Source organism: Sapajus apella, unplaced genomic scaffold (genome assembly GCF_009761245.1).
Source record: "Sapajus apella isolate SASKATOON/1434 unplaced genomic scaffold, GSC_monkey_1.0 scaffold20, whole genome shotgun sequence".
Lineage (NCBI taxonomy): Eukaryota > Metazoa > Chordata > Mammalia > Primates > Cebidae > Sapajus > Sapajus apella.
Genome location: NW_022436960.1, coordinates 22,156,366 through 22,177,990, shown reverse-complemented (window position 1 = coordinate 22,177,990; position 21,625 = coordinate 22,156,366). Strand labels below are relative to the sequence as shown.

At 36.2% G+C, this 21,625-nt stretch overlaps 1 protein-coding gene across 6 annotated transcripts in view; it reads right to left on the bottom strand.

Annotated features, from left to right (window-relative positions):
• The window catches only part of CEP128 (centrosomal protein 128), a 445,248-nt gene that overhangs the window by 244,885 nt on the left and 178,738 nt on the right, over positions 1-21,625 (bottom strand). For all 6 annotated transcript variants that reach the window (XM_032287728.1, XM_032287725.1, XM_032287723.1 and 3 more), the window contains 2 exons: positions 5,218-5,394; positions 39-98 (listed from right to left, as the gene is read on the bottom strand). In XM_032287728.1, the coding sequence (XP_032143619.1) occupies positions 39-98; positions 5,218-5,394 (237 nt within the window). The remainder of the gene's footprint in view (positions 1-38; positions 99-5,217; positions 5,395-21,625) is intronic.

Here is a 21,625-nt window from a genome sequence, read left to right as displayed (position 1 = left end):
AAATATTGTAACAACTTTAGGATTCAAAGATTAATTACCTTGCTTTCTGCTAACCAGCGATGTGGGTCATAATGTATATCAGGACCAGATGAAAAAACCTACAAAAGAGAAAAGAGTCTATTAGAAACACATTTTTTCTCTGACATAAACATATATAAATGAAATTCTTCACCACGGCATCAAAAATCTTAGTCCCCTAATTTAAGGATTAAAAAACCAAAAGTTTGCCCCAGGTATACAATCAGTTCCAAACCACCATTCATTTATATGACTCTTTATGTATGTAGTCATTGGTTCATGTATTAGCAATAATATTTTGATGAAAAGATCAACTGTCAAGCGCTATCATTGCTAGGATCTGTGGAGGCTGATTCTATGGAGTTCCATATAGCAATCACCTTCAATTAAAGCCAGTCTCCTTCATTTTTGTTTGTTTCTTTTCCTCAGTCTTTTTCTACATAATGTATTTCAAAAAAGGTTAGATGTGATTACATGGAAACAATTCGTTCTCTCACTTATCCTTCTTTAATACTAAAAGGGACATTTTGTCTCATCAATGGTGTCAATCGACAGAAACTCACCGACATGACTTCACACAAGTATTGCTTTGCATTTCAAAATAATAACAAAATGCTACAATAATAGTTCATCTACACTAGCTGCCTTGACTTCCTTCACGCCAATTCATTTATAAAATCCCTTGCATCTGGCTTTGTCTTATTACTAAAGTACAACTGTATTCAAAGTTGGCAATGACTTTATAATTGCAAATACAGAAGTTTTTTCTCAGTTCGTGCTTTCGTTGAACTCTGTGTTACGAATAATATTTTTGAAGACCTCTTTCTCAAATTTGCCTGTTTAAAAATATCCTATCCCTCTACGTAGAGATGTCTATTCCTTTTCTCAAAAACTTCCATACCTCCTGAGCTATGTGCACACTGCTTCTTTGTCAGGAATATTAACTCATTCAGACAAATGCTGAAAGCATATTGAGTCTCTACCACATACCACACACATTAATATTGTATTCTTTTATTTTTCGAGACACAGTATCACTCTGTTGCCCAGGCTGGATTGCAGTGGCGAGATCTTGGCTCACGGCAACCTCTAACTCCCGAGTTCAAGCGGTTCTCCGGCCTCAGCCTCTAGAGTAGCTGGGATTATAGGCACACACCACCACATCTGGCTAATTTTTATATTCTTAGTAGAGATGGGGTTTCATCATGTTGGCCAGGCTGGTCTCGAACTCTTGACCTCATGATTCACCTGCCTTGGCCTCCTAAAGTTCTGGGATTACAGGCAAGAGCCAATACGCCCAGTGAATATTGTATTCTTATATTCAGTTTTCCCTCATCCACCTTTCTCTCTATCTAAATCTCACCCAATCCTCATGTCCTCCCTGCCTCTTCAATGAAATTTTCCCTAATCACCCTAGTTCACAGTATATTCTTCCTCTTCCAACTCTCTATTGTGTTGCTGAATATTTGCAAACATCCATTTAATACTGATTAGAATATACTTTAATTATTTTCTTTTTCATTCATGTATATCATACATGCCAATTAAATCTTCTGTGGCCTAAGATATTAATGTTTAATATCACAGTAAAAGATAACTGGATATAAGTACAGTAATGTTCATATGTTATTATTTGCTTTACAGATTTATCTATAGCCTCATGTTTAAGAAGATAGCCTTAACCAATTAACAAATGGTGAGTTTTCAGCACCGTGTCTGGCATAGAGAACATAATACACCGCTGCTACTGCATATCAAGATGTCACTATCAATAAATAGGCTTCAAGGTCTATTATAAGAGCACTATAACAGGCATTTGTCCTTAAAAATATAAAGAAAGAGAAGCCATATGTATTTGTGAACATACTACAAAAATAGGCACTACAAAATAATGATAGGCAACATTAATTGAGTATCTACTAAGTGCAAGATATGTGACCCTATAATATGTACCTTCTGGCTGGGTGCGGTGGCTCATGCCTGTAATCCCAGCACTTTGGGAAGTCAAGGGGGGGTGGATCACAAGGTCAGGAGATCAAGACCATCCTGGCCAACATGGTGAAATTCCAACTCTACTAAAAATACAAAAATTAGCCAGGTATGGTGGTGGGTGCCTGTAAAAATCCCAGCTACTCGGGAGGCTGAGGCAGGAGAATCGCTTGAGCCTGGAAGGCAAAGTACAGTGAACCAAGATCACACCACTGAATGTTAGCCTGGCGACAGAGTGAGACTTCATCTCAAAAAAATATACATACATACATATATATATATATATATATATATATATATATATATATGCACCCTCTATATCTTATCTTACTTTATCTTCTCAATGAGTGAACTTATAATTGAGGACATGGGCCTAGAGCGGTGGCTCACACCTGTAATCCCAGCACTCTGGGAGGCTGAGGCAAGCGGATTGCCTGGGATCGGGAGTTCGAGACCAGCCTGACCAACATGCAGAAACCCTGTCTCTACTAAAAATACAAAAATAGCTGGGCATGGTGGTGCATGTCTGTAATCCCAGCTACTCAGGAGGCTGAGGCAGGAGATTTGCTTGAACCTGGGAGGCAGAGGTTGAGGTGAGCCGAGATCTTGCCATTCCACTCCAGCCTGGGCAATAAGAGCAAAACTCTGTCTCAAATAATAATAATAATAAATAATTGGGGACATGAATTCTTAGAGACAAAAGAGTTTACATAACTTATTCAAGGTCATATATTAGAAATTCGCAATGACTTCCAATGTGAATCTATACCTGTCTTGATCCAAAGCTCATCCTCTTCACACTCTAAAACTGAATGAATACTCAGACAAAGTGTTATGGAAAGAGAGAAACTAAAATAAGTGCAGTGCAGAGCTAATCTATTTACTTGAACTCTTGAATTATCAAAATACTGGCCTATGAGAATGATACATCTTTAATTCAGACACTTTTCTAATTGTTTCATAATTGTAGTGATGTATGTCTATATTTCATTGTCAAACACATGCATTAACTAAAGTGGAATAAGTAACAAATACAGTCACTTGAAAAAGAAAAATGTAATTAAAAATAACATCAACATTGTCCAGGACTTTTCTCAAACTCATTTATTACATATCGATTTTCCAATCTATTCCATAGCACTGTTACTCTCTCTACATACAATGGCTGAAAATCTCATCAGCAATATTTCAGGAATCAAGAAATGACTAAATGGAATTATTCCTTTTCTGAAAACATTTTAGATTCTTCCACAGTCTCTCAGAACTATAAAGCAAATAATAAATTTTATCTTTACCACACCCCTGGGTGGTTTCTTATGTTTCTTGAATGTTATATTCTTAAGCATTTCATTTTTTTCCCCAGGTTTATAGCAACAAAATAACAGAAGTTACTAATGAAGAGTCCCACAAAGAAAAAATAGTTGACTCTTTAAAAAATAATAGAATTTCTTTTCTTTTAGATTTACTTTCCACCCAAAACTTGGATTGAATTAGCCTTTCTCTAGGGGAAGAAATGTAAAACCCATTACCACAGTCACTCTATGTCTGAAAGCCTATAAAAAATTGGATGCTTTTTGGAATATTTTAGAAGGATAATTTGTGGTTCATAAAGAAATAAAATATTTAAACAATCTGCTATCTGCACATCATGTTTTGCCTGCAATTGCCCATAACAAGGTGAGTATATATATGCATTTATGTGTGTGCCTATAAATATATATGTGTGTGTGTGTGTGTATATATATATATATATGTATGTATATCTTATAACATGATCCAAATGTTTTCATTTTAACTTTCCACATGATTGAAAACAAACCACCCTGTTACAAACATTTAAATATAGAATAAATATTGCACTGCTAATATATACTTCTAGATAAAAATTAGGATTTTCAAAGCTACACATTCATCAAATTAATGCAAATATGACAAGTTTTAAATTTAAAAAGCAGCATTAGACAGGAAAAAAAATAAGTCAGAATTATAATGGGCCCTACAATAGCTCTAAAAAAGTTAGTTTTTCCCCTAAAGCCAATTACTTCTCATATTAGATTCATACTTTTTCAAGCTAATACCTGAACTTAAAAATATATATAAATGGGAATACATATTGTAAAAATTCCATCAACTCTACCAAAGTCTATTTGTTAAAATATTTCCATTAAAGTCAAAATCTAAAAAAGCCTTGACTTCAAGAGAATTATATTTTCTCTTAAACACAATTTATGAGAGATAAGAAGGCAGAGAGAAATAGCAAGAAAAAAAGAGGGGAACACAGTAGCATGAGAAAGGAAGGTCATTTTAGAAGAGGAAAAAGACAAATAAATGTCAAAATAAATCGTAGAAACTCCTGAAAAATAAAAAGCATTTCAGCATAATATCAAAATGTGAGTGCCATCATATCAAATGCAGTAGAGGGGTAAATGGTGCTCAGCTGTAATGTATTATGGTTACACATATTAAAGCAATGTAATGCCATCTGTATGTAAAATAGCAGCAAAACCCATAGTTGACAGAAGTGCTTACCTTCAAGGAATTCAGAGCATCCATGATCACCTCTGTTTTTATTTATCATTTTAATATGACTATACACTGGGTAGCAGTATTCCATTTGTTAAAATTAAAAAAAAAAAACTAAATTAAATACAATTTGTTTAAATTAAATAGTGGTTGCTAATTTAGGTTCCAGAGTTAGACTCCATAGGCTTGAAGTCCTAGTTTTGCATTTAACCAGATGTACAGCCAAGGGCAAGTTACTCATACCATCCAAACCTCCCTTTCTCTTAAGTGGATTTAATCTGAGTAACTAAAATATAGGGTTGTTTCAGAGGATAATGGAGACACTAAGGTATCATGTATACTACAGTACCTATACTATAGCACTCAATAGATGTTAGCCAGTAATATACTAACAACAACAAAAATAGCTTGTCATAGCGAAAAGCTCAAATTCTAGGCCTCTTGACTCCAAGGGCTATCTCTCTTATAAGACCTTTTTTTTTCTTTACAGAGACAATGGAATAACACCACTCATTCTCTCACCATGACTGTGCAATAGATCCAGTGCCTTGTTCTAAAAAAATGCAAAATGTTGTTTCATAAAACTTTCCATAATAATAATCTGACTACCAGATATTAAAATCCTATTATAATTATATATTAGGAAACTAACAGAAAATATAAGGTGCAATGAGAATTCAGGATTACTTTTAATTTTTCCATGGAGTCCTTGGAGAATGTTTTACAAGCTGCATCAATTTCCTTTCCTATCACGTCAAGGATGGATTCCTGTTCAGTCTCCAAGCAAAGAAGTTGATCCTTGAGCTGCAATCTGGCCTCTTCGATCCTCCTTAAGTGCTCTTCTTCAATGCTTATATGTTTTTCCTAAGGCATTGACAAGAAATTAAACAAGTTGATTAGTATTAAGTGGAAGCAAGGAATACTCGCTTCAACAAACTAAAAGAAGTGGATTAGAAAAGAAATCTGACTCCATCAGTCCCGTTACTTTACTAAAATAAAACTTTAATCTACTCATTAACTGAGGCAAAATTACAGAGTTCCGTAGTAGGGCAGTTTGGGAACTGGTGAGCAGATAGTCGACAAACAAAATCATAACAATTCTCTAACAAAAAGAAAAAAAGAAGTAGAAAAGAGAATCCTTTCCCTAATGAATGAGAGATTAAAACCTGATGTCAGACACTGACTTCCAGCTTTCACCGAACATTAGTAAAACACCAGAAAATATAAACTGCTAAATACGATGTTAGTTTCTTCATTTGAGGAAAAAAATAAGTGTTACCACCACTATCTCATCAAAACATAGTTTTAGGAAAGGTCTAAGTTTTCACATGCAATCATACCACATAAATGCTTTTGAGTCATGAAAATTTGAAAGAAAGATGGAGGTACTTTTCATCTTGTCATTATTTACTTAATGAAAAGGGGTTTCTAAGGAGCCCTTTAAGAGATTACAAGGACTTGGGAGCCCACTCTAGGTAAAAACAATTCTAAATCATTATGATTGTACAGTTCCTTGACTAGAGAAATTCCAAATGCATATGGCTTGTAATAAAATAACAAAGTCACTAGAATTGTATGTCTAAATGGTGGACCAAAGCCATGACAGCTGGCTATGACACCTTCAGTCATCACACTGTAACCTAATCATCTTCATCTGGCCTCTTAAATACGACAAAACCAGAGAAATTATGTGAGCAACAAACCCAACCTGAATTGAAAAGAAAACAAAGAAATCCACTCATTAAGAATTATGAAACGCAGAATGATATTTTACTAAAAGAAACATAAATGATATTTCCCTTCAATTCAACTTACTTTAAAAATAAATGAAACATCCTCTGCCAGGAAGGACAGACCCTTTCATAATCTATCTTCTGTACTTCTCTCTTGCCTCATCTTCCTCCCTTCCACTCTCTCAGAATTTGATGACTTACAGCAACTTACATCTGCCTACATATGTCTCCCCAGACCACATCTGACTTGTACAACTTGGCTTGAAGTTGTGCTACTTCAAAATGGGGCTGGTAGCCAAGAGACATTTATCTTGAGGAGTTTGCCTTAGTTCATCATCCGGGTCTGGATCTCAGCTTTGTAAACCTAGGAACTGAAGTTTATTTTTGGTACTCAGAGTGGTACTTTCAGCAGCAGAGTAACAATAAGCTCGCAAGAGATCAATGTGTATGAACTAGAAAGCCACTTAATTAACTACATTCGTTTACAATGAGAACCATGACTACCATGTGAATCAGAATGTCCATGTCAGCATAACCAGTACAGTTTCTCTCTATAGACAGATCTAGATGGGAAGGCAAACTATAATCAGACTATTGGTTAATGAACAGGAAATTAGAGCAAAGGGAGTTTCTTTTATGAAACAATGTTTAAACAGCATCGGGCTAATCAAAGTCCAATATGCTCACCATGCATCAGGAATTTATGAACCACAGTAACAGGGGTGCTCCATTCTTCTAGGCAGTGTTTGCATGGAGGGTGCTGAGGTACGTCTCCCTTTCTTCTTTTTCCACATTGAGGTTCTGTCCAAACTTTCCCAACCAATTGATATTAATACATCATTCTTTAGATTTACTGATATTTTCCCAAGTCTTGCTAACATTTAGGAGTTTTTTAAAAAATTAACATCCCAGCTCTGAAAAGTATTTGACAACTGTATCATTTACTCATTAGAAAGCAACCTTATTACTAAGTCTCTAGGTGATACTTGCCTCCCTACTGTTCCTATGTATCTACCACCTATATCTTCTTATCTTTCTAAGTTTATCCTTTAAGATGCTGTGTACTTTCTTCCTGAACTCCGAAAGCAAATCATTCCCATTGCATGTTAGGTATATCATAATTTTTAAATTTTTTTTTTCAAAATGTAATATAATTATTTGCTTGTATACCAAATCTCCCCCAATAAACTGCTAATTTTGTGAGTCCACAAAACACATTTTTAATCATTTTAAAACTCCCCCACTTTGTTGAATAGATGATTTAAACATTTTTTGAAGACTCAAATTCAATATGCCAAATATGATTTCATCAATTATTATGCAAAGCTTATAACCTCAGAAGTTACTGAGGTGTGCTAGGAGGTTTCTTCCACACATACATAAGGCCTCCTGATGGTGCAGTATTTTCACGGTCTGATATTAACAAAGAAAATAAATACCCTATCGGGCTACTGACATATTCGAAGACTGCCCATATTTTACATCTAAGCAATTCAAAATAATGTTATAGTTGATCTTTCTTTTCTCATTTCCCTCATAGCCATCTCTCTTTCCTCCACTACTACTTTTCTGTGGTTTTCATTTCTTTTCTCTTATAAGAAGAAGACAGAACTATTTCAATCTTTCGATATTCTTGAGAATGTTGATATTGTCAGAAAAACCTCTGTAAGTTCAGTCTCTTTAGAAAACATAGAAAACTTCATTGTCCATTTACTGTCCTCTGTGGGAGAGTTGCATGCTATATCCAAGCTCTCTTTGGGTAAAAACTATAGGACTATGGGTTCACATGACCTTAGAGATCAGTAAGTTCAACTACTTGCTCCTTCAGGATTCCCTTATTTGACATTTTTGACAAATCAGCCATCCAACCTCTAAATGAACATCTCAAGTGTCAAGGAACAGAGTACCTGACAAAGCTGTGAACTCTCTCCATCAGTGTCCGAACTATATGCAACAATTAAAGTAAACAAATCTTCCACCCCAACTAAGCCTTCTAACCTTCCAGGTGAAAGTTTCTGTTCTTTTCTCCTATATTTTATTTGATTAGGTTTCAGACACATAGTGGTCTCCATTTTCTGCTTGTACTCCAAGATCCTAAATCTAAGAGTTAAGTGAGCTCTTCTATACCACACTTCAGCAATTGTAATTTCATTTTCATTCATTACCTCATTCAACAAATATTTACCTAAAGCCTAGTCTAGACAAGGCATTCTTGTGTGCACTAGAAATGGAGTAAGTGATTGCTTCTTGACCTTTTGGCTAAGATCAAGTGTGGAGATAGAGTAAATGACACAGACAGGCAGATTCCTACTCTCATAGAGTCAACAAATATTTCCATGAAATGTCATTACTTTTGTACCATTCTTCTGGTTTGGGCATATTTATTTGAAGAATAATTACGGTACCCAATGAATTAGTGCTTTCTCCCAGTTTCATGTTTTAGAAATAGATGTGCTGACTAAGTAAACACAGCTAGTTCTGAAGGAGGGGTGGGACCAGAAATTGGCCAAAGTTAATCCAAGTGTCCTGTTAGATTTAGAGGCATTCAAATAAGTAAGGGCAGATGATAATATTTAGGCATTATTAAGGCTATTCTCTGGTCTTCTGGTCAATTCAGAGGGGACAAATATCCCCTGATTCTACAAGATTAACAAAAAGCTACCACATTTCTAGAGAACCAGAGGCAAAATGTGTTATTTTAGACAATGCTTAGAAATACAGAAGACAAAGTCTAACTTCAGTGTTTCAGGGTGAATGGACACAGATGCCTGGAGCTTAGGGAATGTACATAACTTCTTTTGGAGAGCAGAAAGGCAGGCAGATTAAGCTGACTACAGCAGTCTATGAGATCCAAGAAGAAGGATACCCTAGACAATGGCTGAGTCTGAGAAAGAAACTCAGAGAATAAACCAACCCCTATTTTTACCTTTTAAGTAACTAAAGCTCAGACAAAGTAACTTGACTGAAGTGAAAGAACCTATTAAATACAACCCCATAACCTGATCCCCTGACTAGTATTCTCTCTTAAAATGCTAGAAAGGCCAAGGCTTTAACATTAGAATTTAGAAAAACATTGTGAAAAATTCAGAAAAGTTTTCAGCAGGTTATGTGGGGACTAATGTAGTCCTAAAGTAAAAAGAAGGAATCAAAAATTAAATTCTGAATGAGCCTTATCATAAACGAAAATATATGACACATTGACATATTCAGAATGGAACACAATCAAAAGCACATTGAACATGCATAATATCCCAGACTTTTAGGGGCTATCCATCTATGCTGAAGAAGTACCTGTGTATACACAAAATCTGCTTTAGTCCAATTTTCAAAAGTGTGCTAGTCACACACTAAACAAGGTATAGTTCCATCGTCAAGACAGCAAAGGTTTTATGAAGCCTCTATTTTAGGACAAGAAAGGCTCATATTGTTGACACTTAAGTATATTTTAGGACAAGAAAGGCTTATATTATTGACACTTAAGTATAAAGAAAACATAAAACTGCTGACAATCTCATGATAAACACACACACACACTGCTGAGTGGTTTGATAAACTGATCTATAATTCAAAAAATAAGAAATGCTGTTGTATTTATAGATTTATGTTTCAGCATGCTCTTTACAACTGAGAGCATTCACTTTCCTAGAGGCACTAAAGATCATAAGGAGATAGATCTTATCAGAAATATAAAAACTTCAATAAAACAAGAGCATGTCCAAAATAGTGTCTCTTTGGTAAAAGCTTATGAGATTCCTTCAATGTCTTAAGAGTTCCAGAAATGCCACTTTATTTACAATATGGCTATTATGTGAAATAAAAACAGTTCATTAAAAACCTTAAACAGAAATATGATGTTAAATAAAGTACACTGATATGACTAAATAAGTCATTAATTTACAAAGGTAATGGTTTTCCTTCCCTGAAAACTACTTGAGTAAGCAAGTATGACAATATTTCAGTCCCAAGGCCATCTTAACATACATCAACAAAGGGTAGGGGAAGATAGGATAAAAGGTAGAGAAAGAGAGAAATCAAATAATATTAAAGGCTGAAATTAAAACTAATGGAATTTAAGCAAAGTTACTGCAAATACAGCTTGTTAAAACTACTGACATGCACACATCCCCAAAAAATTTTTGAGGAAGAGTATTTTCGTACCTTAAGATAACTGTTACACCTAAGCTTTAAATCCAGGACACCAATATTACAAGGCAAATTATGAAGCTATCCTGAACAAAAATTGGATCTATCTGGAAGCCATTTATCTGACTCTCTAAAGAAGGCTGACATTCTTACACCAACAGTTGACTCAGCTGCAAAGAAATTAGCATACAACACGAAATGTGAACCAGGGCAGAAACTACATACAAGAGTAACTAAAAGAGAAGATATCTGCAATGGATTTTATAGGAAACGTGGAAAGAATTTAAGCTCGAAAATTACACATAACAGTTTCAACTGTCTTATAAAATGACAAAAAAAAAACCAAATAATACATCAAGTGCTGGTCACATCATAACCACTTTTTTCAAGCTTATTTCTTAAGAGTAGATTTTTACATAATGGAGACCTCCTTAAACTCAAAAGTTGGCTATATGAAATACTTAGACAAATATCAAAAAATAAGACAAAGCAAAAGTAACTCTAAACTCAAGAGTTCAGATGAATTTCAAAAATCTCCATGGATTCATCCAATGTGTATCATTTGCCCTCTGGGGAACTCTTCTCAGGAATACACAGGCAAAGGAAGGGGAATTTCTAATTCAATATAAAAGACTAGTAACACACCTCTCCTTCTGCATCCACATGGATGTTATAACAATGAAAGATTATCTGAGTTCTTACACAAGAATATTAGGTGCCCCTTCTCTGTGCTACCATAAGAAGTTATGATTAATAGTGTTTTAAGAGCATGTAAGAGCCTTAGTAAAACAAGAGAACTAATGGAAAAAAGAAATGGCAAATGGAAACACTGGCTATAAGATTTGATGAAGGTTAAAACTTGAGTATGAAAGGCATTGCAATCTATAACCTCTTTATAAAATTTCTGCTATGCCACTCACTACTCTGTGTGTCTTCTATGCCTGTCTCCCCATCAGACTGCATTCCTCTAATGTGAAAATCTTATCCTTCTTTATTTAAATATTCCAGCCCCTACTAGGCTGTCTCACATAGCAGTCATTTGATCAATCTTGTTGGGACATGTATCAGCTTTTATGTTGTACTCATTGACAAGCATTTTTTGAGCATATTAAATGTGGCAAGTATAGAACCAACAATACAACAATTTTTAAAAGTCCTAAGAAATTTTTAATCTCTGAACTCAAATAACGTTTTGTCCCACAGTAAGCTAGTTTTCTTTTGTTGCCACAGTTAATGATTTAATCCACGGAGGGCAATCATCTTGTCAGTAGCAGGCTATCGTAACCATCAAGACGGTATCACAATAATGAGCACCCTGGAAGTGGTAAGAAGTAATCAGATGCAGACTCAATTTTAAAGTAGATTCCATAAGATTTGCTGATGAACTAAATATGTTTCCATGTGTGAGACAATGAGCTGGTTCTTTACATGTATTTAACAGGCAAAGGAACACTGTAAATCCTTCTCTAAGATTGGCTTCTAAAACAAAAATGCTACTATTTGTGGGTTGGATACACTCTCTTCCTTCTCCTCTGATAAGCAGAGGAGTGCTTTATGCTATTTCCTTCAAAGGAGGGGAAGAAGTTATGATTAACATTGTGTTAAGAGTATGCAAGAGCCTCAGTAAAACAATGGACCTAACAGAGAAAAGGGATGGTGTATCGAAACACTGGCTATAAGATTTGATGCAGATAAAAACTTTAATGTGAAAGACTTTCCAACGTATAACCTGGTCTTAGGCAAGCTTACAAAAGTTTGTTTCCATAAACCAGAATCAAAAAAATGAAAATTCTAATTCAAACTTTTAACCCCATTAAAAAAAATTATTCTGCCTCAGGCTTTTCAGTATCTTTTTCTAGGAAAGTATTGAGCAATACAAAGACAATTAGCAGCATAATCAAAAGGTGTTAGGATATATATTGGACACATTCCTAGAAATTAATATTCAAAGCTAAAATAAAAATACCTTCTAAATGATGCTTTATGCATTCTTTAAGGTTTTTACTTATTACACATTTCTCTCAAGACAAATGCCTGGAAATAGAAATAACATGCAATATTTAAAAATCAGCACTTTTTGACCCATTTCTATTTCTGAAACAAAATATGGACAAGGGAACAAACTGGAAATTAGAGTTTCAAATTATGCATTTGGAACAAACACTGTTTAATTTTCAAAAGAATAAAATTATCATTCATCTTGAGAGAAGTATTTATAAGCTTACAGTTTCTTTTTTTATTTAATTGTATTTGGGCTCTGGGGTACATGGGCACATCCTGCATCCTGCAGTACTGTTGCATAGGTACACACATGCCATGGTGGTTTGCTGTCTCCTTCCCCCCCTCCCCCATTGCCTACATCAGGCATTTCTCCAATTGCTACCCTCCCCATCCTCACTGACCCCCCTCACTGTCCCTTCCCTCCCCTCCAAGCCCCCACCTAGCCCAGTCAATGTTGTTCCCTTCCCTGTGCCCAAGTGTTCTCATTGTTCATCACCTGCTTATGAATGAAAACATGCAGTGTTTGTTTTTCTGTTCTTGTGTCAGTTTGCTGAGAATGATGGTTTCTACATTCATCCATGTCTCTACAAAGGACATGAACTAATCATTTTTTATGGCTGCGTAGTATTCCATGGTGTATATGTGCCACATTTTTTTGTCCAGTCAATCATCGATGGGGATTTGGGTTGGTTCTAGGTCTTTGCTATTGTAAACAGTGCTGCAATGAACATACGTGTGTGTGTGTCTTTATGACAGACAATTTATAATCCTTTGAGTATACACCCAGTAATGGCATTGCTGGGTCAAATGGAATTTCTATTTCTACATCCTTGAGGAATCACCACACTGTCTTCCATAATGGTTGAACTAATTTACACTCCCATTAACAATGTAAAAGTGTTCCTTTTTCTCCACATCCTTTCCAGCATCTGTTGTCTCCATATTTTTTAATGATCACCATTCTAACTGGCATGAGATGGTATCTCAATGCGGTTTTGATTTGTATTTCTCTAATGACCAGTGATGATGAGCATTTTCCCATGTTTGTCGGCCACATATTTGTCCTCTTCTGAAAAGTGTCTGTTCATATCCTTCGCCTACTTTTGAATGGGTTTGTTTTTTTTCTTGTAAATCTGCTTTAGTTCTTTGCAGATTCTGGATCTTAGCCCTTTGTCTGATGGGTAGATTGCAAAAATGTTTTCCCATGCTATTGGCCGCTGGTTTACTCTAGATTGTTTTTTTTTTTTTGCTGTGCAGAAGCTCTTAAGTTTAATTAGGTCCCATTTGTCTATTTTTGCTTTTGTTGCCATTGCTTTTGGTGTTTTAGTCATGAAGTCCTTGCCTGTGCCTATGTCCTGAATTGTTTTGCCTAGGTTTTCTTCTAGGGTTTTTATGGTATTAGTTGTTGTGTTTAAATCCTTAATCCATCTGCAGTTAATTTTTGTATAAAGTGTAAGGAAGGGGTCCAGTTTCAGCTTCCCACTTACGGCTAACCAGTTTTCCCAACACCGCTTATTAAACAGGGAATCCTTTCCCCATTGTTTGTTTTTGTCTAGTTTATCAAAGATCAGATGGTTTTAGATGTGTGGCATTGCTTCTGAGGACTCTATTCTGTTCCATTGGTACCAGTACCATGCTGTTTTGATTATGGTAGCCTTGTGGTATAGTTTGAAGTCAGGTAGCGTGATGCCTCCAGCTTTGTCCTTTTTGCTTAGGATTGTCATGGCTCTGCAGGCTCTCTTTTGGTTCCATATGAAGTTTAAAGTGGTTTTTTTCCAGTTCTGTGAAGGTCACTGGTAGCTTGATGGGGATAGCACTGAATCTATAAATTACTTTGGGCAGTATGGCCATTTTCATGATATTGATTCTTCCTAACCATGAGCATGGAATGTTTTTCCATTTGTTTGTGTCCTCTCTTATTTCCTTGATCAGTGGTTTGAAGTTCTCCTTGAAGAGTTCTTTTACCTCCTGTGTTATTAGTTGTATTCCTAGGTATTTTATTCTCTTTGTAGCAATTGTAAATGGGAGTTCACTCATTATTTGGTTCTCTGTTTGTCTGTTATTGGTGTATAGGAATGCTTGTGATTTCTGCACATTGATTTTGTATCCTGCGACTTTGCCGAAGTCACTTATCAGCTTAAGGGGGTTTTGGGCTGAGATGATGGGGTCTTCTAAATATACAATCATGTCATCTGCAAATAGAGACAGTTTGACTTCTTCTTTTCCTAATTGAATGCCCTTTATTTCTTTTTCTTGCCTAACTGCTGTGGCTAGAACTTACAATACTATATTGAATAGGAGCGGTGAGAGACGGCATTCTTGTCTAGTGACAGTATTTAAAGGAAATGCTTCTAAATTTTGCCCATTCAGTATGATATTGGCTGTAGGTTTGTCATAAATAGCTCTTATTATTTTGAGATACGTTCCATTGATATCTAGTTTATTGTGAGTTTTTATCATAAAGGCCTGTTGAATTTTGTCAAAGGTCTTCTCTGCATCTATTGAGATAATCATGTGGTTTTTGTCCCTGGTTCTGTTTATGAGGTGAATTACATTTAGAGATTTACGTGTGTTGAACAAGCCTTGCATCCCCAAGCTGAAGACTACTTGATCGTGGTGGATAAGCTTTTTGATGTGCTGTTGGATTCTGCTTGCCAGTATTTCATTGAAGATTTCTGCATGGATACTGGCCTGTAGTTTTCTTTTTTAGTTGTGTCTCTGCCAGATTTTGGTATCAGGATGACGTTGGTCTCATAGAGTTAGGGAGGATTCCCTCTTTTTGCACTGTTTGGAATAGTTTCAACAGCAATGGTACCAGCTCCTCTTTGTATGTCTGGTAGAATTCAGCTCTGCACCCGTCTGGTCCTGGACTTTTTTTGGTTGGTAGGCTATTAATTGCTGCCTCGACTTCAGACCTTGTTATTGGTCTATTCAGGGTTTCAACTTCTTCTTGGCTTAGTCTTGGGAGTGTACAAGTGTCCAGGAATTTATCCATTTCTTCCAGATTTACTGGTTTATGTGCTTATGAAGCTTAGTTTGGCTGGATATGAAATTCTGGGTTGAAAGCTCTTTTCTTTAAGGATACTTAATACTGGCCCCCACTCTCTTCTAGCTTTCAAGGTTTCTGCCAAGAGATCCGCTGTGAGTCTGATGGTCTTTCCTTTGTGGGTGACTCAACCTTTCTCTCTGGCTGCCTACCCTTAGGATTTTTTCCTTCATTTCAACCCTGGTGAATCTGACAATGATGTGCCTTGGGGTTGCTCTTCTTGAGGAATATCTTTGTGGGGTTCTCTGTATTTCTTGGATTTGAATGTTGGCCTGCCTTGTTAGGTTGGGAAAGTTCTCTTGTATAATATCTTGAAGGGTGTTTTCCAACTTGAATTCATTCTCCCTATATTCAGGTATGCCGATCAAGCGTAGATTAGGTCTTTTCATATAATCCCAAAGTTCTTGGAGGCTTTGTTCATTTCTTTTCACTCTTTTTTCTCTAATCTTGCCTTCTCATTTTATTTCATTGATTTGATCTTCTAGCTCTGATATCCTTTCTTCTGCTTGATCGATTTGGCTGTTGAAACGTGTACGCCTCACAAAGTTCTCGTGCTGTGTTTTTCAGCTCCATCAAGTCGTTTATGTTCTTCTCTAAGCTTGTTATTCTAGTTAGCATTTCATCCAACCTTTTTTCAAGGTTCTTAGTTTCTTTGTATTAGGTGAGAACACGATCTTTTAACTCAGAGAAGTTTGTTATAACCCACCTTCTGAAGTCTGCTTCTGTCAATTCGTCAAATTCATTCTCTTTTTTTGTTCCCTTGATAGTGAAGAGTTGTGATCCCAGGGAGAAGAAAAGGTGTTCTGTTCTTTGATGGTTTCATCCTTTTGCACTGTTTTTTCCCATCTTCATGGATTTATTTCCCTTTAATCTTTGAAACTGGTGATTTCAGGAGGAGTCTCTGAGTGGACTTTTTTCTGTTGAGGTTGGAGCTGTATCTTTTTTGGCCTGTAGAGGGCATTGCTGGGCTCTCGGGTTCAGTCAGGTTGTTGGGTGGGTGGTCCTTCCCTGGAGTTTGTTTGCAGGTGAGATTGGTCCCGCCTTCCCAATGGCATCTCCCCTTCCCCACCTAGATCTTCCTGGTTGGGGTGAAGCTGGTATGTTTACTGCCAAGCTCTCTAGCAAGGGCTTCAGTTTGAATTCTGTGAAGGTGGGGCCTACCAGACCTTACGATCTGTTTCCCTGCTTTCAACTCTGCCTCCCTCTGTGGGACTGTCTGTCTCATTGGCATTAGTCCAAACTCCTGCCCAGGTTCCTGTGACAACTTGCCATGCCCAGAGGTAGTGGCTACTCAGATTTGCATCGACTACTCACAGTGCCCCACCATCTGGCAGGGCTCTCGTGGACCGTGGGTTGCAGGAGGAATGAGGTAAGCACAGAATGTGAATCAGAGCACGGAGGGGGTTAGGCCCCCAACCCTCCAAGCCGGCTGCATGTTTCAGGTGGGGACGTGTCCCGCCTTGATGTCTCCCCCTGGGCGGCTCTCGCCCTGCAGCTCCTTCCCTGGGCCTATTTTCAATGCCCTGTCAGTCCCACAGAAATAAATCTGGCACATCATTTGGAATTGTGAAGTCCTCTAGCCCTCTGTGTCTCATTCACTGGGAGCTGCATTCCCCTGATGGCTTTTCTTGGCCATCTTGGCACCCCCCCCCCCCCCTCACAGTGTCTTTAATAACCATCAAGATTTCTTCCTCTCTTTTTTTTTTCTTAAAGGATACTGAAACTTGCATTTATTCTTATGAAAGAATATTTTTAAGCTTAAAAATGAACGTCCAAATAAAATAACATGTATATACCAAGCACCTCCTAGGTGTTTTTCCTAAAATGTATTGAATGTTGCTTGTTCAACATTAAACAACAAAATGAATTGAGTCAATAAGCAATTTAAATGCTGATATAAGAGAAACTAAATGAAAACAAATCCAGACATTCACTGTATGTTCTCTTTAAGGGTCAACCAAAGCCAGCAAAGACTGCTTAACTGCAGGCAAGGCACTGAAACAGATGTGATACAGAACTTTCATGTGGCCTATTCTATTGGCTTTTTACACCTCAACCAATGGTATATACCATTATTTAGCCTGATACCAACACTATGGGGATCACTCACAACTGTGGAAGTAAATGAAATCAAGCTAATAGTAAAGGATTTTAATGGAAAGTGCAGAACACATTTGATTTCTCCTCTATACCCTTATAGTTATCAACCCCTCAGTGAGTTAAGGATGAAATGGCAGGCCTCTTAATCAAGTCCAAGTCAGGGGTGGGTACAACTTGTAAACTTTGCCTTTACTCCTAGAATTCACTTAAAATCAACCTCTTTGATTGTAAAAAGTTGGTAGAAAAGTCATTGCCAATTGAATCATTTCAAAAAAGCTTCACCATAGCTGTGCTCTAATTCAGAAAGTAGAAACCAGAAGTACTTCTATCCACCTTTATGTTTTTCCCCTCTCTCTGCCACAGCTACACATATAAATGCAGCCTCTCCCTTCCCATTGTATATTCACTTCATTTTTACATTCTAAACTTTTTTCTTAACATCTGACATCACGTTTCATAAATGGGAAGCACTGTAATCTCAGCCTACTCTCTGTAAAAGTCAAGTACTACTCTGGGCTTAATGACTACATGTCATTCAATTAAACATACTTTAAATGAACACTCCTAACATGTATCATTTGCCTTCAACCATTTTATTTTTTTATTATTGTTTTGTTTTTTACGAAGATGGGAATCTGACAGGAAATTACTCATAACATCCTAGTTGGTGTTTACTTAGATAATCTGGTTTAAATTTGCTTCCAAATTAATATGTGGTGGCTACAACTTTATTTTACTCACACAACTTAAAATAGCTGTAGCACCAAAAAAAGACCACAATCTGCCTAAAAATGGCCTCAAGTGTAAACATTAAAGTAAATGCTAGAAGTCAATAGCTCAGTTGCTTCTATTTTTCTGATTTTCTCTGGGAAAATCTGAAGTCAGAATATTCTGCCTGCTATCATCAAATACCTCTTAGTCAAAAATATGACAATGTGATTTTGCAAAGTAGTGAGGACTTCATAGAATAGACATCTGACAATCATATATCTTTTTCCACATCATCAAAAAATAGCAATCCTAAACAGATGGTTAAATTAGAAACACAAAGTTTAAAAACACTGATTCACTTTTTCCTCTCACAGATATCTTTTATGTGGAAAGTTCAGGTTTTAATTAAATTTTTCTAACAAAATCATTGATGATTCACATTCCAAAATTTGTCGGACTAAAAAATAAAACAGTATATGGTAATTTGTTGAATTTAATAACCCTAAATTTAAATTCAATGCTAAGAGTTCAATGAAAAGACACAAACGTGAATCATTTTGTTGGCAATAAAGGAGAAGAGTATAAGGAATGTTTGCTCATATCCTGTTTCTACCATGTTTCTATGAAATGTTGAGCAAGTCACTATATTCTCTCAACTTCAGTTTCCACCATCTGTAAAAATGGGCACCATAAATACACTTGCAAGTGTGAATTGTAATTACCATTTTTTAAAGCTCCATATGTTGTATAAGAAAATGATTTCAAGTGTTTTTATCCAACATAATGACAGCTTTAAAATGTTACTATATGTCACTTTATAAATGACTTAAAGCATTTCATGGGAAGGAACAAAAATGCATTTCTATGCATCCTGGTCTATTCAACACAAGTTCCTATCAATTGCTATAGCCTTAGATGTCTCTTAATTTGTGGTCTTAAAGTATCTCTTAATTGTTTCATTGAAGTTTTTCTCATCTTCTGAAAGAATTAATGACAGAAATTAAGTTCCTCTAAAGAGAACTAAGCATAGCTATTGAAATAAGTATGTATTAAATGAGATAGCTGGGTATCTCCAACAACACAAGCCAGAAATGGTTCTTACTGATTCTGATACAACGGAAAGAACAGGATTGGTAACCTTGAGTCCTGTTTCCATTACTACCTTGGATAGCTGGGGGCTCTTGGGTAAGTCAGTTAAGTCTTTGGGCTAGAACCTCATCTGTAAAATAAGGTATTGAGAGCTGACCTTGTCTTTAAGATTATGTTTCATCTGACCTTATGTTTAAAATTCTTATACACTTTAAAATAACACTGATACCAAATGTTTTGGGGAATTAATGATATGGACAGTACACATGGAAATAGTGGGTAAAAGAGGTTGCAGCTCTCTGGCAAAGGCCGCACCCACAAATCTGGAAACCCATGTCCCTAGATGAGAACAAAAATTCCTGTTTTTGTGCCTGAAAGTTGCCTTTTGGCCCACCTACCCCCCTATCCTGTACCCACAGAAACCCCAAACTCCTGGCTCCATGAGCAGAAAAGAAGATAAGCAGAAAGGCAGAAGAATGGAAGAACAGTGTGACAGACAAAAGAGAAGGAATGTCTGAACATCGAGAAGAGTTCGGTTGGGGACCGTTGAAAAGATAGGCCACAGGACAGCCAAACTCCAGGGGAAGATCGTCTTCCCATTCCATCCCCCTTCCAGCACCCCATCCATCCTGCTGACAGCCACCTCCACCACTCAGTAAAAACTCCACATTCATCCTTCAAATACCTGTGTGAACTGATTCTTCCAGGATGCTGGACAGGACTTGGGTACCAAGACAGCACTGGGAAGGTTAATACTTAAGCCATCTGGGGATGGCAAGGCTAAAAGAGCACACTGTGACACATGCCTACTAGGCTTCAGTAGTCATAGACACTTATCTCTGGATGCTGCTGTGGGGCCGGATCCCAGAGGTAATTGCCCCAGCTCCTGCACCTGCCCGTCTGTGTGCTCCCCCTCCCATGAGAGGTTTCAGCATGCATGGCAGCCAAAAAGACAAGCCACACACCCCTGTCGCACATCCTGTGAGGGGGTCAGGGAACTCTCCCGTGTCATTATCAGCTTCGCCTCAGTAATCCAGTGGTAACTTGTAAACTCTGAGACAATACTTATTATAGAAATCTAACACACAAATTTTTCTGGAGCAGAAAACCTGAAAAACTACTGAAGAATCCTGCAACATTGTCAAGGCTAGCTAACTGAAAGGTGTAAGAAAGCATCTCTTGTAACAGAGGAAGCTTCTTGTATATATAAAATGAAAACAATCAGTCAAATTAAATTATGCCTTCACTAATACTGGAAAATAAATGTCTTTGTTATATTTGTGTTCAACTTAGGAAAACAATCTCATAATATTTCTATCTTTCCTTTACAAATTTTTGTCACTGTGTATAAATACATCTGCATAAAATATTGTACATATTATTTGATAAAAGAGCCATATTTATAAAACATAAGGATGAAGAAAACATACGTAGTATAAAGAGAATAATCTATAAAATAATGTCAATTTTCAGTATTAACTTTTTAAAATATACAAAAATGTTGAAAATTAAAATCAGTTTTTCTTTTAATATATTTACTACAAAATTACTTGTATCTTTACAAAGATAGCCAATGTCATTTATAAATTCATAGCTATTTGCATAAGATTTTTAAAAATTACATCAGATGCAGATCTGTATAGATCATACATTTAAAACCTTAGTTATGTAAACTTTAACGCTGACTGGTTGAGCAAAAATGATTTAATTATGCACTAACTCTCGTTGATTCAGATTCCAGTGAAACCAATAAAAATATATTTCTGATAGAACAAACAGGTAAATGTCAGGAAAATCAAAGGATTAATATTTAAAACAAAAGAAGAAATAAAATATTTCCCTGTAAAATGTAAGCAAAAGGAATAATACATTTTAATGATACCATGGATGGGAGAAAATTCTTTCTGTAATATTTCAGGGTAGCTTTTTTGCCGTGGTTAGAAGCTCATAATAAAGTACCAAATGGATATGCAAAAGTCTGTGGGTTGCATAAAACTTCTTCTCTTTGTCATGTAAAACTGAAAAATAACCTTTGACAAAGCAAGATCAGATGCTGGAAAAAATGCATTTTAATTCCACATATTACCACTGAATGCATGAGGAAAATATGCTAAAGTCAGTAATTTTGTGGATATTTAGCAACAGCAGCATTCTACCACTGTTTAATGCTATCACTGATGCTAATGGTTTATATAAATTTTGATGCAGTTTTAATATTTCTTAGCTTATCAGGTAATAACAACATGACATGAAACATATCTAAAACAAATCA